Below are 25,653 nucleotides of genomic sequence, written 5' to 3' on the forward strand. Positions count from 1 at the left end.
TAAAAATAAAAATGCTGCAGTCACAAATAAGAGCAACAAGAATCACTTGATCTTGATGCTCATGCAGAAATTTGAGGATGGATGTATGCAAGTGCTACAGGCAAAAGAAGATACAGCAGATTCATAAATTATGGAAACAGCTATTTCCAAAGTTGGTGAGTCTGACAGTGTAGTAATCATGAGTGAGGAGAGCGATGTGCTTGTCTAATAATGGGTCGAGGAAACAACTTGTACTTCCTAAACTGGGAAGACAGAAATCAGCAGGAGTGTGGTACTTCAGTAATTTTTTCACTTTCTATCCTGCATTTGCCTTTTCAACAATGCCTTACAGAATGGCCAAGGAAAAGAGAAATTACTTAACTTTAGGGAGCAGCAGCCACACCTCAAAGTGCAAGCTGCTGAATTCGTTAAACCTTGTCTCTCAAGATGTAATGGCACAGGTAGGAGGACAGCTATTGTTAGCACTGTAGGGAATTCCAACTGCATGATTTTGTACAAGCTTTTTGTAAAGTCTGCCCTGAGAAAATCTTTCAAACTTGAAAGCTACCAGCAACATTGGACACAGTAAGGTGGCACTCATTGTGGACCTGTCATCAGGTGGACTCTTGGCTGGGGAAGAAAATTGATCCATGTCAGTGGGGCTGCAAAAAAAACTTATCAGGTTTGTTTCCAATGGCAATGAAATAGACGCAGCACCACACACGCTACTGAAGACAGTTTACTGCGCATGCAGAACAGGATGCACAGCTATATGTGGATGTCGCAAATCTGGACTCAATTGCTAGTTGATGTGCAAACACTGTTGTGAATTATCTTGTGAGGACGCCACAGAAATTGTACTCAGCGAGGATGAGGAAGATATCAAAGAGGACGAGGAAGTTGTGAAGGTACCACAATAGATCCGATCATATGCTGGACCGGGACCTTCCACAGTTTCCTATATGAGCTTGATGGAATTGAAATTTGATAAAATGTGAATCTCTGTTATTTAAATTGTGATTTTTAATACTGTCATGCACTTCTATTTGTTCATTTGTACAAATTTTTATGTTACACATACACTCCTGGAAATTAAAATAAGAACACCGTGAATTCATTGTCCCAGGAAGGGGAAACTTTATTGACACATTCCTGGGGTCAGATACATCACATGATCACACTGACAGAACCACAGGCGCATAGACACAGGCAACAGAACATGCACAATGTCGGCACTAGTACAGTGTATATCCACCTTTCGCAGCAATGCAGGCTGCTATTCTCCCATGGAGACGATCGTAGAGATGCTGGATGTAGTCCTGTGGAACGGCTTGCCATGCCATTTCCACCTGGCGCCTCAGTTGGACCAGCGTTCGTGCTGGACGTGCAGACCGCGTGAGACGACGCTTCATCCAGTCCCAAACATGCTCAATGGGGGACAGATCTGGAGATCTTGCTGGCCAGGGTAGTTGACTTACACCTTGTAGAGCACGTTGGGTGGCACGGGATACATGCGGACGTGCATTGTCCTGTTGGAACAGCAAGTTCCCTTGCCGGTCTAGGAATGGTAGAACGATGGGTTCGATGACGGTTTGGATGTACCGTGCACTATTCAGTGTCCCCTCGACGATCACCAGTGGTGTGCGGCCAGTGTAGGAGATCGCTCCCCACACCATGATGCTGGGTGTTGGCCCTGTGTGCCTCGGTCGTACGCAGTCCTGATTGTGGCGCTCACCTGCACGGCGCCAAACACGCATACGACCATCATTGGCACCAAGGCAGAAGCGACTCTCATCGCTGAAGACGACACGTCTCCATTCGTCCCTCCATTCACGCCTGTCGCGACACCACTGGAGGCGGGCTGCACGATGTTGGGGCGTGAGCAGAAGACGGCCTAACGGTGTGCGGGACCGTAGCCCAGCTTCATGGAGACGGTTGCGAATGGTCCTCGCCGATACCCCAGGAGCAACAGTGTCCCTAATTTGCTGGGAAGTGGCGGTGCGGTCCCCTACGGCACTGCGTAGGATCCTACGGTCTTGGCGTGCATCCGTGCGTCGTTGCGGTCCGGTCCCAGGTTGACGGGCACGTGCACCTTCCGCCGACCACTGGCGACAACATCGATGTACTGTGGAGACCTCACGCCCCACGTGTTGAGCAATTCGGCGGTACGTCCACCCGGCCTCCCGCATGCCCACTATACGCCCTCGCTCAAAGTCCGTCAACTGCACATACGGTTCACGTCCACGCTGTCGCGGCATACTACCAGTGTTAAAGACTGCGATGGAGCTCCGTATGCCACGGCAAACTGGCTGACACTGACGGCGGCGGTGCACAAATGCTGCGCAGCTAGCGCCATTCTACGGCCAACACCGCGGTTCCTGGTGTGTCCGCTGTGCCGTGCGTGTGATCATTGCTTGTACAGCCCTCTCGCAGTGTCCGGAGCAAGTATGGTGGGTCTGACACACCGGTGTCAATGTGTTCTTTTTTCCATTTCCAGGAGTGTATGTAAATACATATTTACCATTAGTATGAACTTGGTTTTCATTTTAGTGACCGACTCTTACAAATAAAGGCATGAATAAAAATGTATAAAAATACACATGAACAAATAAAAATATGTACATAGAAACAAATATGTGCTCATTAGAGAGCTATCTTCCCACTGCAAATTTCATTTCATTGAAAAACTTTGACATACAAAAAAAAGCAACAAAATGGAATTACTTTGTTTTTCATGTGTATGAACGCTTTATAGTGCCTAAAACTGAAAAACTAGATGCTTTTGTTACGTTAAATTTCATTCTCTACAACTTTGGTAACTTGACAGTTTTTCGTTTGGAGTAGTCACCTTCGAGTTACAGGCATTGGAGATGACTTTTTAACCAAGGAGGTAATAATGAACGAAGTTTGACAACTGATTGAAGCCAGACAGCTTCACCAATTTTGACCTTTAAATAGTCATTTGACATAAAATTTAATGCTCTTTGTTTGGTAATAGTAAAATTTTCAGTAGTAATAGGTGAAAATCTGATAAAAGTGCCAATTTCTTTCTTTCTTCTTTTTTTTCCCCACAAAAAGTTGTCCTGAGATTTTGGAGATCAAAAACTTAGATTCTACATACTCTCAATTATATGGCTCTCAGCACTATGGGACTCAATATCTTAGGTCATAAGTCCCCTAGAACAGAACTACTTAAACCTAACTAACCTAAGGACATCACACACACCCATGCCCGAGGCAGGATTCGAACCTGCGACCGTAGCAGTCCCGCGGTTCCGGACTGCAGCGCCAGAACCGCACGGCCACCACGGCCGGCTCTCAATTATATGAATGAGATAAAAAGCTTAAATCTTCTAAATCGTTTTCTGCAAGCAAAAAATACCCTGCTACTGGACTAATGTGGCTACAACATAAGACAGTGACTGTCAACGTGTGCATACTGACCCTGTGTTTGGCACGTGTGCAAACGGTGCACAGTTTGCATGCAACACTGAGAGGTTTTTCATGGATGTACTGATTAAAACTGTACCTGAAGAGAGAGATGTAACCAAGGGGCTACCAACAGAGTATTCTCAAGGATTGTTCAGTGAATGTTGCTGCGTATGGACCTATGCAGCAGGTGCCTGGCTCATGCACCAATGCTGACTGCTGTTCATTGGCGATGCTTCATTCTCAACAATTGCACGTCATTCACCTGTACACATCTCCACAGCTATCATTCACCCCTGTCATCTATGTCCTGTATTGATCCACAGTTGCCTTGGCGCCGATTTTGGACAGCGCCATTTTCCCATACTTTTTTGGACAGCGCCATTTTCCCATACTTTAACCACAGCAGCACGCGAACTGTTTACAAACTAGTCGTTTTGGAAATGCTTCCACTCTTGGTCCGAAATCCAATGGCCATGGCCTTTTGGATGTCAGATAAATTGCTCCGTCTCTGCATCATGACAACTACTGCACTGTTCTCCGCATCTCACGGCACCCTTTATCTACTCTAGACTGCTGGTGCTGACAAAGTGTTGTCTGTGAGTGGTTATTGCATGTAGACATTCAACATACATGGTGGTCACATTAATGTGTCTGGACCATGTATGTGGTATCCATTCCTGATGTTAGTCACTAATATAATTTCTGCTCCTGCTCAGTACCTTCATCTTTCTTTGGTTTACTCTCAGTCCATATTCTGTTCCTATTACACTGTCCATTCCATGCAACAGAGCCTATAATTCTTCTGATTTCACTGAGGATAGCAATCTCATAAGCGAATCTTATCACTGATATCATTTTGCACTGAATTTTAATCTCAGTTCTGAATCTTCTTTTACCTCTTTCATTGTTTGAATAGTAGAGGGAAAGATCGTCACTTTTGATCGGAGTACTTCTATCTGAGTCTTCCATTCTGAATATTCCCTCTCGATTCTAGTATATACTGTAGATTACCAACATTGCCGTATAGTGAATACTTATTTTGCCGCACGGAGTAGCTCCTTGAAACAAGCACGCACACTGCAAGCTGTGTGTCATATTGCATTGACCTGTTGGTAGATGACACTGTGGCGGGGAAAAACGAACTGCATATAGGGGAGGGAATGGTCCCCAAGAATAGTTGCATACTTGTGCTGATCCATTGTGCCTTCCAGAACAACGTAGGAAATGACACGAAGGCATTCTCCAGACCACAATGCTCCATCCTTCGGCCTGGACCCTGCCGGCGATTCTTGCAGCGTGTTTTGCTTTCAGACATTGCACGCTCTATATGTCAACGCCTTCTGCCTGATGGAGCATAACATGTGATTCATCTAAAAAAGGCCATCTGTTACCACTCAGTGGACATCCAGTTGCAGTACAGCTGTGCAGATTCCAGTTTTCATTGCAGAAAAAATGGATACAAATAGGTATATGTTTGTAATTGGAGTTCTAGTTTCAAAAATTTAACCAGTGAGTGGTGCTGTAAGTGTCAGAACGGATATGCAAACCAACACGCACACAGCACGTAGCTGTTTCTCAGTTTGCATCTTAGATGCCTAATATAACTGTCTCCATGAAGGACCACACATTGCTGGTAAAGCTATTTTACAAGAACAGTGACTGAGTACTAGTAGCCCTGCAGTAGTCCCGGACTCTCAAGAGTACGAAAAAGGGCATTGATCTGATGTCTGGGAAAATGATTACAAAATTTGAAAAGGTGCAATGTGGCAGAGGTAGGAACACAATCAATCCAGCGTGTCAAAGATGTGGCCACAGCATCGCAGGAGGGGTCAAGCAGTGGTGTGCAAACATGCAGTGAATAGGGAACTGCGCAAATGTAGGACATGCCTGCAAGCATGGTGCAAAAAATACTACGAAATGCTCTGCATTACTATCCATACAAAATCACCCATGTCAAGGAGTTGCTTTCTGCTGATCTGCCAGAAAGACAAACATTTGCTATGGAATTTCTTGCTCACATGGAAGTGGACAATGAATAGCCATGGAGCTTTCTGCGTACAGACAAAACCCATTTGCAACTCTAAGGACATGTCAATATGCAGAACTACAGAATGTGGATAATGGAAAATCCATATACACATCAACCAGTACCACTTCGCTCTGCAGAGATTACTGTGTTGTGTGGGTTGACGGCATTGTTTATCATAGGGCTGTATTTTTTTGAGGAGAAGAGCCTGTGGGTCCTGTTACCTGTACTGTTACTGGTAAATGCTGGGAGTGTTTTTTGCACACCATCAGTCCCACTCTTCAATGGTGCTGATGTGTGGGTAGGATCATTTATATGCAAGACGGCGCTCCTCTATACAATGGATAGCAAGTCAAACAGCTGCTGCAGAGGCATTTTGGAAACAATTGAATTATCAGCCATCATTTCCCTTCAGCCAGGCCTCCCAGATTACCCAATCTTAATCTGTGTGACTCCTGGATGTTGAGCTATCTGAGTGATGGTGTGTTCAGTGCTCCAGTTATGAATGTAGATGAACTGAAGGCATGCATTGCACAACATGATCTGAGTGACCTTGTCTTGCACCATTCTCACAACAATTACAAACCAATGTCATTTTGATTTTTATGTGGTTTTTGGCTCCAGGACCATTAAAAACCAATGCAATTTTGCTTTTTATGCTGCTTTTGCCCCCAGGACAATTAAAAACCTATGTCATATTCTTTTTGAGTGGTTTTTGGTCTTGGGGGAATTAAAAACAATTTTTTCCCAACCAGTGTGGTATGACCTTGGCATCATGGATGGACTTACTTAACTAACTGTGCCACAGCTGTTGACTGCTAAACTTATGCAGCTATGCACATTGAATAGCTGTCATATTGTGATTCATCTGTCATCTGCAGCAAACCCCATTTACATTAAGACACTTGCAGCACCGTCTATTGGTCTAATTTCTTTTTTTTCATGACTTTCCCCCTGCGTCAATAATATGCTGTTCAAATTTGACATCATTCTGTGTAGTTGTTCTCTTTCTACAGGGTTTTGAAACTGGAATTTTAATTATGTACTTGAACACCAGAAGTCTGAACTGGATGGAAAAGTGAGGTATACCGTTTCTTTTAAAAAGTGTATGTCTAAAATTTCAGCTGAAACTGAGGAATGTAACCAAAGATATGCCACATTATAGATACGACCTGAAGAGCATATCTTGTGAGTATACAGTATAATTCAGGAACAAGTTAATGCATTAGAGTTAGAAAAAAAAAACCGCAAGAGCTGCTGACACAAGTAGCATACTTAGTTACATTTTCCAGGGATCATTTTGCATGACAGATCGTAATGATGTGGAATGAGTAACTTTACATTCACATCACAAATTAATTTGTGCATACGGTTAAATTTTGAACATTTATAAGTATTTTTTTTCTTTTCTTTAAAAAAAAATGATATTCAGGTGTGAGTTAGTAATTCCTAGTCACCACTTTTTATACATCACAGTAATAGAAATTCTTCAAAAGAATAGAAGGAATTGTCAATGACAAACTCTCTCAGTTTGTTATCAGATTTTACTTTGCTGTCTGTCAGACATTTTATATCACTGGATAAGTGGTCAAAAATTTTTGTTGCAGCGATGTGCGCCCCTTTTTATGCTATGCTGTCAAGGAGGCAGTAGAAAAACACATTCCCAAGAAAAAGAATATCAAGAAGGCTAGATGGTTGTCGGATGAGGCATTGCAAATTGCAGAAGAATGAAGGAAAACAAAAGCCAATGGAATAGATCAGCAATGTTTAAATTAAATGCAGAGTTTTGAAAAGTAGCTACAAGAGACAAATGAAAACTGCAAAGTAGTTGAAGAGAATGGGGAAGATGAGGGATATTTACAAGAAAATTGGTGAACTTAAGGGAAAATTCCAGATGAAAATTGGAATGATAAAAGATAGAATAGTTAAGATCTAACAGAAGCAGAGTAGAAGATCCACATAAGAAACAGTTGCATACTGATGACAATGAAGATAATGTGATTTTAGCCCAGAGCCAGATATTTTCAACAGTAAAGGCAAATAGGCCCTTGGAAATCTACTGAAAGGAAGGATGGAATTCTAACAGAATTATTCAAAACAATTGGAAAGAACACAATGAAAGTGCTGCATTCAATACATCAGAAAAAATGGAGACCCCAACCCTTTCAGACAATCACATTTATCTCATAACCTAGTCATGCTTAAAATTTTTCATAATAGAGTTGTGGGCTGAGAGCTACCCAAAGAACAAACTGGATTTTGTAAAGAAAGAGGAACCAAAGATCTCATTGCCAAAATCTGATAGATGATCAAGAACGCAAGAGAATTCCAGAAAGATTTGTATCTCTGCTTTATTGATTATGCTAAAGACTTTGACTGTGTTGACCACATTAAGTTGAGGGAAGTACTCAAAAACATGGGGGTGCCAGATCACCTCTTTACCTGAGATGGAATTTATACTCGGTCAAGAAGCCTTGGTGATATCTTATATGGAGCAACTAAACGGGTCAAGATTGAAAAAGGAGTATGGCAAAGCTGCATATTGTTACCTTATTTATTCACTCTGTATGCAGAGCATATCATAAGGAATGTTGGCTTAAGTAAAGAAGAGACCGGAATTAAAATAGCTGGGATATATGCAGATGACACTAAGCTGATGGCAGAGTGAAGAAGTGCTAAGGAACCTCTTACGGAAGGTAAAAGAAGAAGGTGCAAAGGCTGGTCTAATGCTGGATGTGAAGGAAATAAAAAGTATAGCAATTACACCTAGCCCTTCATGGAATATAGGATTAGAAATAATGCAGGTGGTTCCTATACTCAATTACCTCAGCTCCCAGATTTCTACTGATTGATCAAGAGACGCTTGTTACTTGGCAGAAAGGCAATGTCCAACCTTTTTACAATGTTTTAACAAGTACAGACATAAATTTCACAACATAGATCCATGTAGTAAGGACTATGGTCTTTCCAGTTGTGATACTTGGATACTAAACCTAGACCATAAGAAAGGCTAAACAGGACAGAATAGATATCTCTGAGTTTTGGTGTTGGAGGAGACTCCTTAGCTTTCCATGGACCACAAAGAGAACAAATAGGTCACTATTATGGGAATAAAACCAGATTGCTCCTTGGAAGGTCTGATACTGAAACAAAAACTAACTTACTTTAGGCACATCATAAGAATACATGATTTGCTTGAAAAGACATTAATGCTGGAGAATATCAAAGGCACAAGGAGAAGAGAGCAGTAAAGGATGAGAAGGATTAATGGCATCACAGAAGTAATGGATTACAACCTGGAAAGTTTGTGGGAGAAAGTGCAGCGCAGAAGAAATTTGCGTGCTGTAGTTCATTGGGTCACGGAGATTTGGAATCAACCAACACATAGAGAAACAGGATGTTAAAAGCGCCGCAAGGGAAGCGGTAGAAAGATGTGTCCAGTCTCTAGCAAATGAGATAGGAACTGAAATTGAGAGCCGCAAAGAAAAACTGAAATGCTTAACTCTGTTTTCAAATGTTCCTTTACAAAGGAGACCCCAGGAGAATTGCCCTAATTTAATACTCATACCATTGGAAAGGTGTGTGAAGCCAATATATGTGTCATTAATGTTGAGAAACAGCTGAAATTGTTACAACTGAATAACTCCCTATGCTTCTATACTGGATTTGTGGCTGAGTTAGCCATTCTTATAACATACGAAAAACTGTGCCCAGCAGTCGGAAGAAAGCACATGTTACACCCACTTAGAAGATGGGTAGTAGAACTGATCCATGAAACTACTGTGCAGTACCCTTGACATCAATTTGTTGTAGAGTCGCAGAACATATTCTGAGCTCAAACATAAGGAGATATCTTGAATAGAATGACCTCCTCTACGCCAACCATCATGGATTCCGAAAACTTTGATCTTGTGGAACTCAAGTCACACTTTTCTCACATGACATATTGAAAGCTCAGGATCTAGCTAGTCAGGTGGATCCAGTACTTCTTGATTCCCCAAAAGTGTTAGATCAGTGTACCACACCTATGCTTATAGTCAAAAGTTCAATCATATGGGGTGTCAAGCAGCATGTTATTTTGGATGGAGAGTCATCTTCTGATGGAGAACCAACTTCAGGTGTGTCCCAGGGAAGTGTGTTGGGACCCTTGCTGTTCTATTGCATATTATTTGACCTTGCAGACATTAATAACAACCTCAGACTTGTTATGGATGAATCAGTTCCAACTAAAGGAAACAGTTCCCTCTATCTTTTAAAACCGTCATGGGTTGCACCAGCAAAGTACTCAGACAACCCGATATTAATACAGTATTCAAACCAACAAGAAATTTGGGTGACTATTTAAACATCGTGAAAGACATACACCCGCCGTCTGAAAGAAGCTGTATAAATATTCAGTCAGACTTTGATAAGATGTCAGAGTGGTGCAAAGACTGGTAACTTGCTTTAAATGTTCAGAAATGTAAAATTGTGTATGTGGGTAGATACTTCACAGAAATTCTAATCATCATCCCAAGCAGAAAAGAGGAGTGATCAAAACAATGGTAGATGGGCTAAAAGAATCTATGAACCATAGCACTGGTAAGATGAGCAAGATCATTTAAGAACAGCCTTCAAAAGCCGGCTCTAACAAAGAATTAAATAGGGCACTACATCCTAAAAGTCTAGAGTTTCTAGGAAAAGAACCAACTAAAGGAAACATTTTCCTTCCATCTTTTAAAACTGACATGGGTTGCAACAGCAAAGTACTCAGACAAAAAAAAAAAAAAAAAATGTATTAATACAGTGTTCAAACCAACAAGAAATTTGCGTGTATATTTGAACATGGTGAAGGACATACACCTGCCATGTGCCACAGTAACCATGTGTACATAGGAACTACAAAAATAAGCATTAACACCTGGCTTAAGAAAGACAAGTGTGGTTGTCACCCAGTCAAGATCGATAAATCATCAGTTGCAGATTACTACACTAAGACCACAGAAATACAAAAGCACAAAAACAATTCCAACAAAATAAGGATTGAGATTAGACAAGTTGTGGGCCTTACCGCTAAATAGAACAAAACAGGACAAACTTCATCCACAACAAGCTCCATATCATACATAAACACAACTCCGCCATCTTAGGCAGCAGTCTGATGGTCTCATGAACCGAGCATTGTGTGAAAACATGAAAACTAGAATTATAGCCTAAAGTTGTACCAGATTTTCGAAATACCTGTACATCCATAAGTGAAATGCGACCTCCTTTATCTTCTTACATTAGAAGTAATGTCATTTACAAGATTAATGAGTTCAGATAGTTCTTTTTCTCCATGAGGCCATATAGTGAAAGTATAATCCATGTAACGAAAGCAACAAGAGAGTTTCTTCTTTACCTTGTGAAGTGCTGCTTCTTCAAATTTTTCCAAATAACAATTAAATACAAGTGCACTGAGTGGGCTCCCCACATCCACACCATCATTTTGCTCATATAACACAGGAAACCATCGAATTAGTTTCTCCAATACTGTGATTTAAGAAAGATCTAATAATTAATATGCTAGGATGTACAGAAGACCATAAAAATATAAAAGCATAAAAACAATTTCAAGAGACAAGAAGACGGATTGGAATTAGACAAGTTGTGTGCCTTCCCAGAACTAAATAAAACAAACAGTGCCACTCTTCCCCACAACAAGCTCCACAGCATACATTGGCGTGAGTTCTTGACCACAGGCGGCAGTCTAATGACATCTCGAATCCTCTGTTACGTGGATACATGTAAACAGTTTGGCGTGCTGAGCTTATTTTAGTCCATAATAGCTTTCTGAATCATTAAAGCCTCTAGCCATGTCTGCAGCATTTGAAGACAAGACATTAGGCAAGAACTGTGTCTTGGACCACGGCCAAATGCCCGTGATACAAATATCAGCTATATCATCAACCAGCCGCAAACATAATCAATGGCTCCCACCAAACTGTGTCCAAGAGCAGAGTTGACCATCCAGTGGCAGAACATGGTGCTCAGCCCAACATGCTAGAGTTCAATGGCTGTTTCACAATTTGAGTAATCTGGTTCCTTCACCACAGCATCAGCTTTTCTAAAGTAAACAAATGGCAGTTATCCTTGCAAAAAATCCTTTGTTCCCATAATGCTTTTGGCCTCCCCCTCTGCAAACCCCCAGCCCGCCACCCACCTCCAGCCTGTCTCAGGACCCTAACTTACTTCATCCTGCACCCACACACTCTTCCCCAGTCTCTCCTTCCTCTGTTCTATCATTGCCTGCCAACCCACTTCCCTGTGTCATCATCATCATCATCATCTGGTGCTGCACAAACTCACCAGGGCTGGCACCTGTGTGTCACATCCCTTTTCTGCACCTACTGCCTCTCCCTCTTACATTCCTATCCTGTACACCTGCTACCTCCCTGCAAGCCGTCAGTCACGCTTCCCCAACCCTCCTTCCCCCTGACAAAACCCCTTGCTCTAGTCTACCTACATTACGTATTCAGCCAGCACAATGCAGCTGTTCAGGGGTGTGTGTGTGTGTGTGTGTGTGTGTGAGAGAGAGAGAGAGAGAGAGAGAGAGAGAGAGATATATATATATATATATATGATATTGTACTCGTTCAGATGTTTTAGTAGGTAAGGTGTTGTTCCTGGTGGACAGCATACCTAGGAACACGTGACATACTAACTTGAAATAGGATTAGTTTGAGAGCTATGCTTATGTGTGCGCGCGTGCACACACACACACACACACACACACACACACACACACACACACACAGAGAGAGAGAGAGAGAGAGAGAGTCCCAGTAGGAATGGTTAATATTGAGGGATATGATAGGAACGACCATTCAAAACAAAAACAGTCTACTAAACTAGGCACTAAAATGCATACCCTAAGAGCTATGAGCACCACTTCATCTTGAGTACTGTTAAACCTCTTCTGCTGAAAGCTCTTAGCTTTCATTATTTTGAGAGGTGGTAGTACGGACCAAAACGAGAAAAAATGTCCAGTAAACATGGGCTCTAAAGTGCACACCACCAGAGCTATGAGCACTGCTTCATCTTCATATCTTTTACTGAACAAGTGCTCATAGCTCTTACAATATGAATATTAGTGCCCCTGCTTACTAGTCTTTTTTTGCTTTGAATGGCCATGCCTGTAATATCCCTAAATACTGACCATTCCTCACGGGACACACTGGATATACAACTAGCTTAGCATGTTATGTTGTTCATGTTGTTCACGAATTGCCGTGTCATTTAAACTTTTCAAATTAATTAAGGTCCTAGAAGCATGGTTTTTTCAGAATGTACTTCTGACCAAAAAGCAAATCTTGTAACTGGAATCAGAGGTCTTTGTTAATCCTGCCTTTTGAGTTCTTGCGGTGATATTTACATGGAAGCTTTCATCTCATAACACATATTTCTTTAGAACCCAAATAGCATTTTTCATAGATCTAGCTTTAAAAATTCTTTAGTGGTACTTTAACACACACACACACACACACACACACACACACACACACACACACACTCTTTGCCTGCTGTTTTACAATCTTAATGGCTGAATTTCCAAAAACGCTAAAACAGGTATTTTTTACCAAGAAACAAATTATTAAATTCAAAGTTTTATAGCTTCAAAATTTCCTTAATAGACATTTTCAAAAAACCATTCACCCCTACTTCACCCCTTTAGGAGTGTAATTTTAAACAACCATTTAACCATTTAACTGCTCTGGATGTCTTAACACGCGCACCTTGCTACCTGTCCCTGTGTGCTCTGAACGTGTTTACATGTGCCACCAGTCGTCCTACTTGGTACTCTGAATGTGTCTACACGTAGACATGTTCAGAGTAACGGGTAGAAGGAATGGTGGTGCACGTAAACACGTTCAGAGTACACAGGGGCAGGTACAAAGGTGCACACATTGGCACATCTAGAGCAGTTTAAAGGTTAAACGAAGCCTACAGTATAAGATCAACATCCGATATAAATTTCAAGTTTCTATCTTTAGCAGTTTGGCCTGGGTGATGATGAATCAATCAGTAATGACATAAGTAATTATCAGTTTCTGTAGCCCTCAGTGTGTATCTTCCGTAGGGCTCAAAAATATTAGAATAATTACAGCATTCACAGAGGCATTTAAGCAGTCATTCTTCCTGTGCTTCATGAGTGACTAAAATGGAAAGAAATCCTAACATATGGTATCATACAATGTATCCTCTGCCATGTGCTTCACAGAGCATTTGCAGAGTATGCATGTACAAGAAGAGTTTGTTGTAAGTGTATTTTATTGAAGCAGCCAACAATGGTTGTTTCTGCTTGTTAATGTCAGCTTGACTTGTTCTACTTCCCTGAAGGCTCTCCAGGATTTACAGAACAGGGTGTGTGAATTCATAAGCATTCTGACACAAACTCTATAGATATTATGACAACATAACATTCTATTGTAATATGTTCAATATACATTGTATAACTTATTAATTCACTAATTTTATATTGTATCATGGCTAATATACTCAGACACAAAAAACTGACAAGTATAAACAATCAAGACATTTTATTTTTAAATGATGTATTATGAAAAAACAAATTTGCTACACTATTACACTTATGTAGTTCTGTAAGTATCAACTTTGGTTATGTAGTTCCTAACTGCTATTACATCACTGAGGTATAAAATAAAACATTTATCTTATCACAACATTACAGAGCAAACTCAGAGGAGGAAAAATGATATGCTACTGGGTTCCAATGTACCACTTTTAACACTTGTACAATCATTTAATACTTCTGCTACACAGAATCTGGAGAAGACATTATTAAACAGGAAAGGGAGGCTGATGACAACAGCTAATTCACAAAACAAAAACGTGCTAGGTTATTGCATGTCTTGATGGAAATACAAATCAATCTTAAAACACAATTTCACATAGGATGCAGACATATTTTCAGTACAAGTTCATGATGTTATGTAAATGCTTTTGCTTCTATGTTAAATTTTTGACACATATATATTTTTTCTTTAATTGTCTTACAATGAACTTCTGGATAGGATATGGAGACAGATCATCAATTAGAGTACAAATGGTAATGAGGTACAACTGTACAAACAACATATTGTAATGAAAGATAAAAGCCTGAAAATGCAAAATAAAAGAACAGCAGAATTCATATTAAATAAACTTTTGGTTACAATTTCTCAAAATTTGTTTTCCACCAGATATTTTATAGTAGAAAAGCTGGAACTTGAAATGACTATTCCTTCACAAAAAAGTAAAAAGTATAGTGATAAAGCAGTCATACAAAATTTTTGGCCATTTATGTCACTGTTTAAACAGACAAAACTAAGGTGCTAAACATTTACAATTCAATCAAAAATGTTTTATAACAGTCAAATTTTCCAACCCGTCCTTAAGTAAAGCATTAATGTATGCCTGCATCATATGGAACTTCATGTATAAACAAAATAGCAGCTGATCACAAATTATGATGTACTTTTCTATTAAGCACAAGAATTAGTGAAAACATTAATTGTGCATAAATAAGTTAAATAAAATAAATATAAAAAAGCTTACAAGTAATTTTTCATTTGTAATTTCTGTACATATAAATTACTTTTTCCTTAAAATACCACATTGTGCTACATTAGTAAAACTTTAATCCAAATGATATACATGTCTGAAACATTGTCAATAAATACAATGATGTTTCATCAAAAATATTAAACAAACAGTACATATTTCAATTCTGTACAAAAAGCAGATTGAAATACTTCATTAAAACAAATCACACCTGTCATTGCAAAAATAAATAACCAGTATTATTAAAGTTTTTTATATACTGTTCCTATTTATGTTCTTATGTGAACTAATATTCAATACACGAACAGACTAAGAAACCAAATCAGAAAATTTAGATTTATGCATTCTGAATGCAGATTCTCTTTTCACAATTCTTTTAAAAGCTAATGGCAGTGATAATTTTGTTCAACCCGTTTTTAAAAACATTCAACATTCTATGCATCCTTACATTGTAAGTTTTTTTTATGGCATCACCAAGATATAAATTTCTTCAACACAACAATTTTAGTTTTACATTTTCCATATGCAAAAGAGTTGTATGTTACAACCATATAACAATACACTATAGTATTTTTTTATGCAACACTATTTGCATGGCACATAGCAAACTGTATCATAAAAATGAAAAATATTTCACTACAAATTTTAAAATCTTTTTTTTGTGCGAAACTTTCTTCTGAACACTCAAAAACTGTACCTTAAATGCAATGATAAACAGGGAGATTTAGCAAATTTTTCGGTCCACATTAAATTGCAATCTTGCAGATGTGTATAATATAGAAACAACATATTTGTGTACCTTGCTGACAGATCATCAGATACAAAATTATAAATCTACATTACAAATACTGAATAAATAATAATTAAAAACAACAATAACAATAACACAAACACTAAATTTTTTGAGTATTAAGTACAATAATCAGATGATCCTTTTCTAAGCAACACAGTTTTTGGCAGACATGTACAGAACTTTCACAAGATATCTTCTTTATGACAGAGAAATAGGAGTCTTTGACAAATACACTGTGGAACTTGTTCTGTCAGACAAGTAATCAGATAGTTATCAAGAATTGTATTTCCATTGTTGTTTCATGCTCACACAAGGGACTTTTCAGTAGTGCTTGTAGAAAGTGTTTCACACCTTCCCACAAATATTTGGTTGCCTTTGTATCTCATCCTAATACATAATATTCTGAATGAATTGCATTGGGACACCCTCAGATTAAAAGTCAGACAGAGGGTTAAATGAGTTGATAAAATGAACACCAAAGTAAAAGATGAAGACTAATGAAATTTAAGACTAATATACAACAACTATAATATGGCTGTCAAAAATGTAAAGGCAAAAAGTACTGAGAAATAAGCTTTCAGTAAGTTCCAAGTTTCTGGGTTTTCAGGCAAGTTAATGTTGCCATTTTCCTTCCACAATATTCTGACAGCTTCCCCAGCCATCTTTGGTAGCAGATCTCGCTGGTTGCTGTTTGAACTCCAACTACACTGTGAATGGACCATGCTGTCCTTGGCCAAAGTATAACAGAAATTTAGGACCGACCAAAATAGCTATGCCAAAACATAAAAAATCTGCACTCTACATCTGATGAAGACAACTAAGGAAGCTATCAAAATATTGTGAAAGGAAAATGACGTTAACGTGACTGCAAACCCAGAAACTTCGAAATAATCAATTTAGCTGAGAAAATCTGTGTAAGATTACAAGGTTTTTCTGAAGGCAGTTCTTACATTTGAAGTAACAGGCAAGGCACAATAAAAGAAAAAGTTGAGAAAAGATGTGTAGCTGGTAGAGGGTAGGAAAAGTTTACCTAGTTTGGGACAAGAAAGATCTGTGCCCTGTGGCCCCCCCCCTCCCCTCCCCCCAACTTACTGCCATTTTTGTCTTGTCTTTTGCTACAACCAATGTGTTCACTTGTTCTCGAATTCTGATGTCTTTTGTTTCACACCATCTGTCCTAGATATTGCAATTTTTTCATTTGTTACATACAAGTGCTGATTTCATTGTTACATATTATTAAAGGTAAAGCTCACCAAATATTACATTTAGGTTTGAGACTGTCCAGTCCAATTCCTATGATTTCCACTGTCTACAGGTCATGAATTGCAAATCAACATTATATAACAATTAATTATGAAATCAAACAGCTCTAAGGAAGACAATACAAAGAGCAATTCAGTTGTTGTTTGCTACATCCCTTTGCTCCAAAGAATGAATATCATTATTCAAACAATATATACAATTGGTAAACATGGAGCTAGTGGTCAAAAGTTTAGAATTGAACCCAAGACAGCAGTGAGGTGCAAGATCATAACAGTGCTTCCACACAACAATGTATGGTGGAAGATATATGGAGATGCTGTATGGTCAGTGACTGCTCACTGTGACAACATTGCTTTATGCAGAGTGATGCTCACAGCATTTCTCAAATAAAGCTCACTAGTGGTTACACAACTATTTTCCAGATCAATGGGCCTGCAGCCATGGCACACACAAATGACCAGCTTCAACCCACATGTAATATGTTGTAATTTTATTCTTTGGGGGTGGATGAAGGAAGAGGTTTGCCATCAGGCACCAAGACATGGATGAAATGGAAGTAACAATCATCACTGTACCCTTGAATGATCTGTACCACACATGTTGATAGCAACACTTGAAAGTCTACTGAACCAGCTATAAAAACATGATGTCAGTACTGGCCTTATGTAATAATTTAGCTGGCATCATACAAAACCTGAATGTTACTATGCAATGACCAAGTTTTAATGTAACCATTTAATTCATAATAAATTATTTGAAAATAGGGAGTAACTTATCAAACACCTTGAACACGGCTAATCCTATACACCATTCAACTTACAAAAAGCAATTCGTCCTATACAAAAATATAAATTTGTATATGAAAAAAAGGTAAGAAAAATTTCAGAATAAGAAAGTATATAACTAACTATAAGCAATATAGGATTGGTTTTTCAACATGTCATTCTAAATAAGAACATTGAAAGAATATTCATCTTAAATGGATTCTCAATGACCATGAGCATAAAAGAGATTCAAAATATATGTGTGAGCATGAAACAATGGAACACATAAACCTTATGTGAGTAAAGTAATAAGTAGAACTTTAAAGCTTTTCCAGATCGTACATCTAACTTTATGGATACCATACCTATAAGGAACGCTGCAATATCATGGAACACATCCAGATACTGCATGGAAAACTAGTCTTTGTATGAAGATGTTGGAAGCATTTAAAATAATCATTTATCCGATACTGACTGACAATTACCCAAGAAACAACTATCAAGAAACAGTCACATGAAAAAAAGGTCATATTTAATACTTGTCAAATAAAACAAAGGCAGGAAAAAATGAAAGTGAATTGTGACAAATGATGTAAAGTATACAATAGTAATGAGGACATCCATATATCCGAAACAATAGAAGCACTTATTTCTAGCAATACTATTACTGCCAAAACCACGTCACTCACAAAGTATCAGTTTCAACATGGAACTTTCCATAGGGAAGACTAGATGTGTCAAATAGGGAAGGAAGAATGAAAAGGAAGTGAGGGCAAAGAAGCCATATCAGTCATAAAGAATGCAGTGAAGGTTAATACAATGAAGTGAAAATGATAGTTAAAATGCAGTATAATTCATATGACAGTGGGATGAGGGCAAAGTGCTAAAACTATTTCAGGGCTCACTAGCTGTAACAGCTATTGACGGAAGCTACAGTTGTGCTTCACTGTGTGTCCTAGACAATTCAATACTAAGATAAACAAATAAATACTGTGGAATGCTATGGCTGTCATTTTAGGTGTGTTCACCTGTCATTTTTACACATCGGCAGATGTGACTAATATTTAGCACTGTCATGTATATGCATATCTACATGTAAGCTTATCTTTAAAAATGCTGTGATGTTTCTGTCAAATTATAAAACAGCCCAAGGTATCTGAATACCTGTGGGGTATTAGTTACAGTAGCAAATAATTACATATTTTATTTATCGCAATCAGAAATTAATCACAATAAAATACTATATAGAAATATTTACTGATATAAAGAACAACTATATTGTTGGCAATTAATCAAATAAATTTTTCTTATGGTACTACTGTCCACTGTCACTAACACATCTGTTAGAAATTAGTTCCTGTGAAGCCAATGTAAGCAGTGCCAATTAATTTTACATTTCCAAAGAAAAGTAGGGTTATATCAAAAATGTTAAGAAATTGGTCACTCAACCCAGTGGATGCAAGCCCACTTTTCTTTGTCATTTTCATTTATTTATTTTCTTCTTTTATCCCTTGGCAATACACGGAGTCGAAAAATAACAAAATTTGTTATCCCTTTCTGAAGATTGCCAAACATGTCACAATTTCTAAAATGTGTAATAACACTTGCCTAAATACCTTCACATAGTATTTTATTGTGATCTTTGCTACAATGAAAGCAGACTGAGCACTCATAACTCAGTACTGTTTATGGGAAGTGGTTGATAAGTAGACCTGATAACATATTATACTTGACTAAATGTTACTGTAGGACTTTGATCCAAAATGGAAGCTGTTTGGGTACAGGAGCGTGTTACATAATATGTTCTACCACAAGGGAAACATTACAGTAACATCTGCCCAATGACTCTGCTATGTTTTGTTTGCAGTACTGGTACATATGAGTAATGGAATGCTGAAGCAAGCTGACTTCTGGTAACAGAGAAAACTTTCAATGTCAAGCTCACCCCTTGACATTTTTGTAGAAAAGACAACAACAGCATTGAAACTGGAGAGTATTAAGATACTTGACATGATCACAAAACTAATGGCAAGGCTAAAATGATCTACTCTAGGAAAAGCACAACATACACACATCCTGGAAATAATACTACAAAACAAAAATTTCACAAATGGACTACTATCAGGGATTCAGCAAGCAAAAGACATGTAAGTAATACAACTGACTGATGCCTAATGGTTGATATTTACAAGACTGTAAGAAATTGGAGTGACTAGTTATTTCTGAGATGGAGCACTATGTTTTGGCTGACTTTTCCGGTGACTTTTTGCATCTATTCTATCTTGTAGCTTCTGAACCAGTTCATGCAGCTCAGACTGAAAAAGAAAACATTCTATAAGTTTTCTGTGAGTAACAAAATTATATAAGACATTTTTAACAAGTAAATGTATGTCAAACAAAGAAAAAATTTATGTTTTTGCCCTGTATTCTAAGGCACTTACAGACTTAAAGGAGGCTTGATATTGTGACTTTAAAAAAAGCTGGATCTTATTAGTGCTTTCTGTAAGACATAAAGAGAAACATTTTTGTTATGTGACATAAATATCATAGGTGTACCGTTTCCCAGGTGTCCTTCAAGGGTTTGACACAAAGTTCACAGCTGTTTTGACTGCTACATGTACAACATGTTGACACTGGAGTCAAATTTGCAACACAATTATACCTTATTGGTAGTAAGGGTAAGATTTCATTACTGACAACAGTGTCCATGTTCCTGGATATACAATAACATTATTACTGCTTTTGTTATGTTGTGTTTACATGAAAGTTTCTACTGATGTTTGCAGTTTCTTGAGGGCTGATTACACTCTAACCAAGTTATGGGGAGGCAAGGTGCAACAGTAGAGCAGCAAGCTATCTGTACGCAGAATATTTTCCATGAAAGAGCTTATCAAATAAATCATGTCACATTTCAGAGACTTGATGGTCCTCTTTGTGAAAAGGGATTCCTTAGATTAAAGTGAGAAGAAAATTGGTGGACCTCACAGTGTGCTAACTGTTCAGTTTGAGGAAGCTGTGTTGTAGCTAACTGAGGGCAACCCCAACACCAATATGTCATCCACAGGAACTAAATACCTCCAACACCAATGTTGGAACATCCTGCAGGAGTCAGGCATGCATCCATCCAAATATCAGAAGGCACAAGATTTATCAACTGATGACTTTCCCTAGTGCACAGAATTCTGCCAATGGTGTCCACATCAAATTGTAAAAATCCCTGAGTTTTGCTTACTAATGAGACTGCCTTCACAAGGCAAGGAATAGTCAACAGCCACAATAACCCTGTCTGAGAGATGGAAAATCTTAAGCAACTCTTGTGTTCCAATATCAACAGAAATTTACCATAAATGTGTGGGCTGGTATTATTCATTTACACCTGATTGGGCCGTATCTTCTGCTTAATACGTTGCCAGAGAATATTACCCTATCTTTCTCCGTGAAGTACTACCAGAAATGTCAAAGAATGTCCTGCTCCTAGTCAGGCAATGATTATGGTTCCAGCAAGACAGAGGCCCACCACACTTTGCTATTTATGTCAGAGAACATTTAGGCAATGTCTTGCCCAACTGCTGGATTGGCAGGGATGTACCATAGTCATCATGTTCTCCCATCTTGCCCGTATGGATTCCTATTCGTTAGGGAAGCTGAAGCATTTGGTGTACAACACACCAATAGATACTCCAGAAGAGTTGATTGCCCATTTGCCTTAAACTGTAGCCATTCGTGGAACACTATGTGGTTTTGATCAAGTTAAACAATCATTTACCATACAGATATGAGCTGTGTATTATTGTAAGCAGAAGACATTTTCAGCAACATCTCTAAAGCAACTGTTTGGACATAGCCTGTAAAGATCACTACATCAAAATATTCAAGGGTCCCTAGTGGGTAAATGGTGCATACAGCTTTTTTTCTATCTCCCCTAAACATTCTAAACGTAGTACACACATTTTTTTTTTTACTCCCTGTAAGTACTCCTCAAGCCACTGTAGTGTAACAGAAGGTATTTTGTACCATTATTAACAAATTTCTGTGTTATTCCATTTGCATATTGAATGAGAGAAAAATGTCTGACCATACTTTCCCTAATTTCTCTTACCTTATGCATCTATACGCAAGGTATGCAATGGTGGCAGAAGATTTGTCACACAGTCTCCTTTGAATACAAATTATCTATGTTTACCTACCAAGTCTCTACATTTACACAACAGGTTTTTAGAAGAATAACCTCTGTTACACTTCTGCATAGGCTAATATCAATCTGTTATATGTCTAGTAGCCATCTGGGAATTTTTTTCAATTTCTGGTATCATGTCTACTCGATGAGAACTGGAAGTGCTGGAATAGTATTTCCTTTACAGACACACTAAATTTTCAACTTTCAGTGTAACCAAGTTTTCCATTCACCTTCCATACTACTGATTGGATGTGTATCCAATTTCATATCACTTCTTGTTACTACCCCTACATACTTACTCCAGATGTTGACAACTAATATAGTGAATGGGTACAATTGGGTTCTTCCTTTTTGTCGTACATATCATTGTGGATTTATCAAAATTGAAAGAGAGCTTCCATGCATTTAAGGAAATAAAAGAAATTTCTAAGTCTTTATGAATTTCTTTATGATTGTCGAATAGTGATACTTTCCTGTACATAACAGCATCAACAGAGAACAATCTGATGGTGCTGCTAAACCTATCTGTTAAAATCACATATGTATGTAAAGAAAATCAGATGTCCACTTTCACTAACTTTGTGCACACTGAATTTTAATTTTGTCATTGTGTATAGCATACTGGGATATATCAATAAAACATTAACAGAGCCAACAGAAAAATACTTTGTATGATCATATCTTGGTCACTGGCTGATGGCATAGTACTGCACAAGTGCCCCATGCGCCCCCCCCCCCCTTCACACACACACACACACACACACACACACACACACACACACAGAGGGAGGGAGGGAGGGAGGGAGAGAGAGAGTGGGGGGGGGGCGGTGTAGGGGTTGGAAGTAGGGATGTGATGATGTTAACAGTGTAGGGTGTAGGTCAAAGGTGGGAGGGAGAAGGGGGTGAGGAAGAATAGTGTGGTAGGATGGTAAGAGACACAAGAGACAGGGAGACTACTGAGATATCCTTATATCCTTGAGATGTCCAGACATCACGGGGTTGGGAGGCACCTATCGTTACAGACGTCAGATGTCGTGGGCTGGGAAGACTGGTAAAACAGGAAAGGTGGGAAATTGTTGTGTAACTAACATCAGACTTAAATGCTGGGTCCATCTGTTAAATTCCAGAAATACACATAGCAAGCTATTCTCTATACATCACTGTGGTTGGCTACTGTGCTAGCACTTAAAGAGTGTTTCTCCTTACAGCCTCAACACACTGCTCACCAAATACACAAAACACTGCTGCCTCTCCACAGGTCACAAGTTGTTATGAACCAGCTGTTCGCTTGCCACAGCTGATGCTACCTCCCTATAAACCAACTTCCCTCCCATGCTTGTGACCTTGCAGCCAGTGAATACAGTCTTTCCAAATGTCTTGTGTACTCCAGACCAAACACCTAATTCCATGTGTAAATTGTGACTCATACTCTCACTTCAAAGTCTTTGGAGAAAGGTTAATACAACCAAACGTGTCACATAATTAATGCATACACTGATCAGCCAGTGCACTGTGGCCACCATCTTACTATCGATATAAACCCATCCAGGCAACAGCAGCATCACCTGGCTAGGAATGACTGCTAGTCAGATACACGCACGGTGCATGTAGTATCAGTGAGCGTGCTGTTTGAGCAAGGGCAGAGTGTGAGAATCCAGAGGCTCAGCATGAGCATTTCGGAAACTGCACAACTTATGGGGTTTCAAGGAGTGCTGTGGTGAGTGTCTCCAACATGTGGCAAAACCCAGGTGAAATCATGTCCAGACATCATGGGGTTGGGAGGCACCCATCGTTACAGACGTCAGATGTAGTGGGCTGGGAAGACTGGTAAAACAGGAAAGGTGGGAAACTGTTGTGTAACTAACATCAGACTTAAATGACGGGCAGAGTACAAGTGTGTCTGAGCACACAGTGCACTGAACAATCCAAATGGCGGGTCTTCGCAGCCAATGACCCAAGCAGGTGCTGATGTTAACACCATGGCATTGGCAACTATGACTGAAATGGGCATATGATCATCAGCACTGGATGTTGGCAAGTGTAGAGCATTGCATGGCTTGATGAAGCTTGATACCTTCCTCATGATGCTGATGGAGGGCACAAATCTGTCGTCTTCCAGGGGGACAGCTCCTTGACTCTGTACTGTGGGGCGCAGACAAGCTGGCGGCAGCTCCATTATGCTCTGGGAAACATTCACAGGGGCATCCATGGGCCAAGAGGAGCTTGTGCAAGGCACCATGACAGCCAAGGAGTATTGTATACTGGTTGCAGACCACATTCAACTCTTCATGACAATCATGTTTCCCGATGGCAGTGACATTTTTCAACAAGATAATGCACCATGTAATAAGGCTAGGAGAGTGATGGAGTGGTTCGAGAAACAAAGTGGTGATCTCTGATAGATGTACCCCCCTCCCCCAACCTCCAAGTCATCAGATCTGAGCCCGAACGCACACATCAGGGATGTGATTGAATGTGGCATCAGAGCTCATCGCCCCTCTCCCCAGAATTTACGAGAATTAGTTGACGTGTGCGCAGATATAGTGCCAACTACCTCTAGTGACCTACCAAGGCCTCACTGCTTCCATGCCATGATGGGTCGCCGCTGTTATCCGTGCCAAAGGTGGTCGTACCAGCTATTAGATAGATGGTCAAATGTTCTGGCTGATTAGTGTACATCAACCTGTTTACGGATTATATACAGGAATCCTCCCTAGTCACTCAGAACCCTTACGATCCAGCATGATTGAGATTTCATCATGATAGCTTCATGATATGGATTAAGAAACTGAATCACATTCCATCACAGCTTTACATCATCTCTCCTACTTATTTCATCACATCCTCTTCAGCTCAACCCATCACATTCCTAGATTTAGACTCCTATCTCTCCTGTAACTCCATAAAAGCCTTTGTGTGTGCCGGATCCTCAAGCACCACCAATACTTCAACTGAGATAGCTGCCATCACTTCAAAATAATTTAAGTAGCTTTTGTGATTAATAGTTTTTGTGAATCACTGAAATCTAACAGCAAAGTACTACTTGTATCATAAAAGTTAACATGAAAGCACAGGATAACCTATGGACAAGAGGTGAGCAGGTGAGATGTGCAAAGAACAAGGGAGAAGAAGAAAGGTGAATGTGCTAGGAGGAGGAGGAGGAGGAGGAGGAGGAATGGCAAAGAGAAGCAGTGGTAGGGGTATCGCACCTGAGTGGACTCGCCCTAATGTAGGCACAGGTAGCAGTGAAGGAAAGAAAAGTAGGGTTTGACATTCCACCATGAACAAGGCTGTCATAAATGAAGCAGAAGTTCAGACTGCGAAGGATGGAGGATTGGGTGGAATTGGCTGTGACCTTTTCAAAGGAACCATCCAAGTATTTGCCTTAAGCAATTTATGGAGACCATAAGTCTGGATAGGAATTTCACCCTGGTGGAATTGGCTGTGCCCTTTTCAAAGGAACCATCCAGTTATTTGCCTCAAGCAATTTTAGAGACCATGGAAAACATAAGTCTGGATAAGAATTTCACCCTGGGCTTCCCAAAAGTAAGTCTAGTGTCTTAACCACTGAACCCTCTTGCCTAGTCAGGGGGCAACAATGTGTTCAATATAGCAATATGGGGAACGAGGTTGGGAG

General features: G+C 39.4%; 1 protein-coding gene across 1 annotated transcript in view; it reads right to left on the minus strand.

The window, feature by feature from the left end:
• Positions 1–13,708: 13,708 nt before the first annotated feature.
• LOC126480718 (uncharacterized) overlaps positions 13,709–25,653 on the minus strand; it is a 180,692-nt gene continuing 168,747 nt past the window's right edge. The window contains exon 22 of the mRNA XM_050103973.1: positions 13,709–20,154. Coding sequence (XP_049959930.1) covers positions 20,056–20,154 — 99 coding nt within the window. The 3' untranslated portion in view covers positions 13,709–20,055. The remainder of the gene's footprint in view (positions 20,155–25,653) is intronic.

Source organism: Schistocerca serialis, chromosome 5 (assembly GCF_023864345.2).
Source record: "Schistocerca serialis cubense isolate TAMUIC-IGC-003099 chromosome 5, iqSchSeri2.2, whole genome shotgun sequence".
NCBI classification, from domain to species: Eukaryota; Metazoa; Arthropoda; class Insecta; order Orthoptera; family Acrididae; genus Schistocerca; species Schistocerca serialis.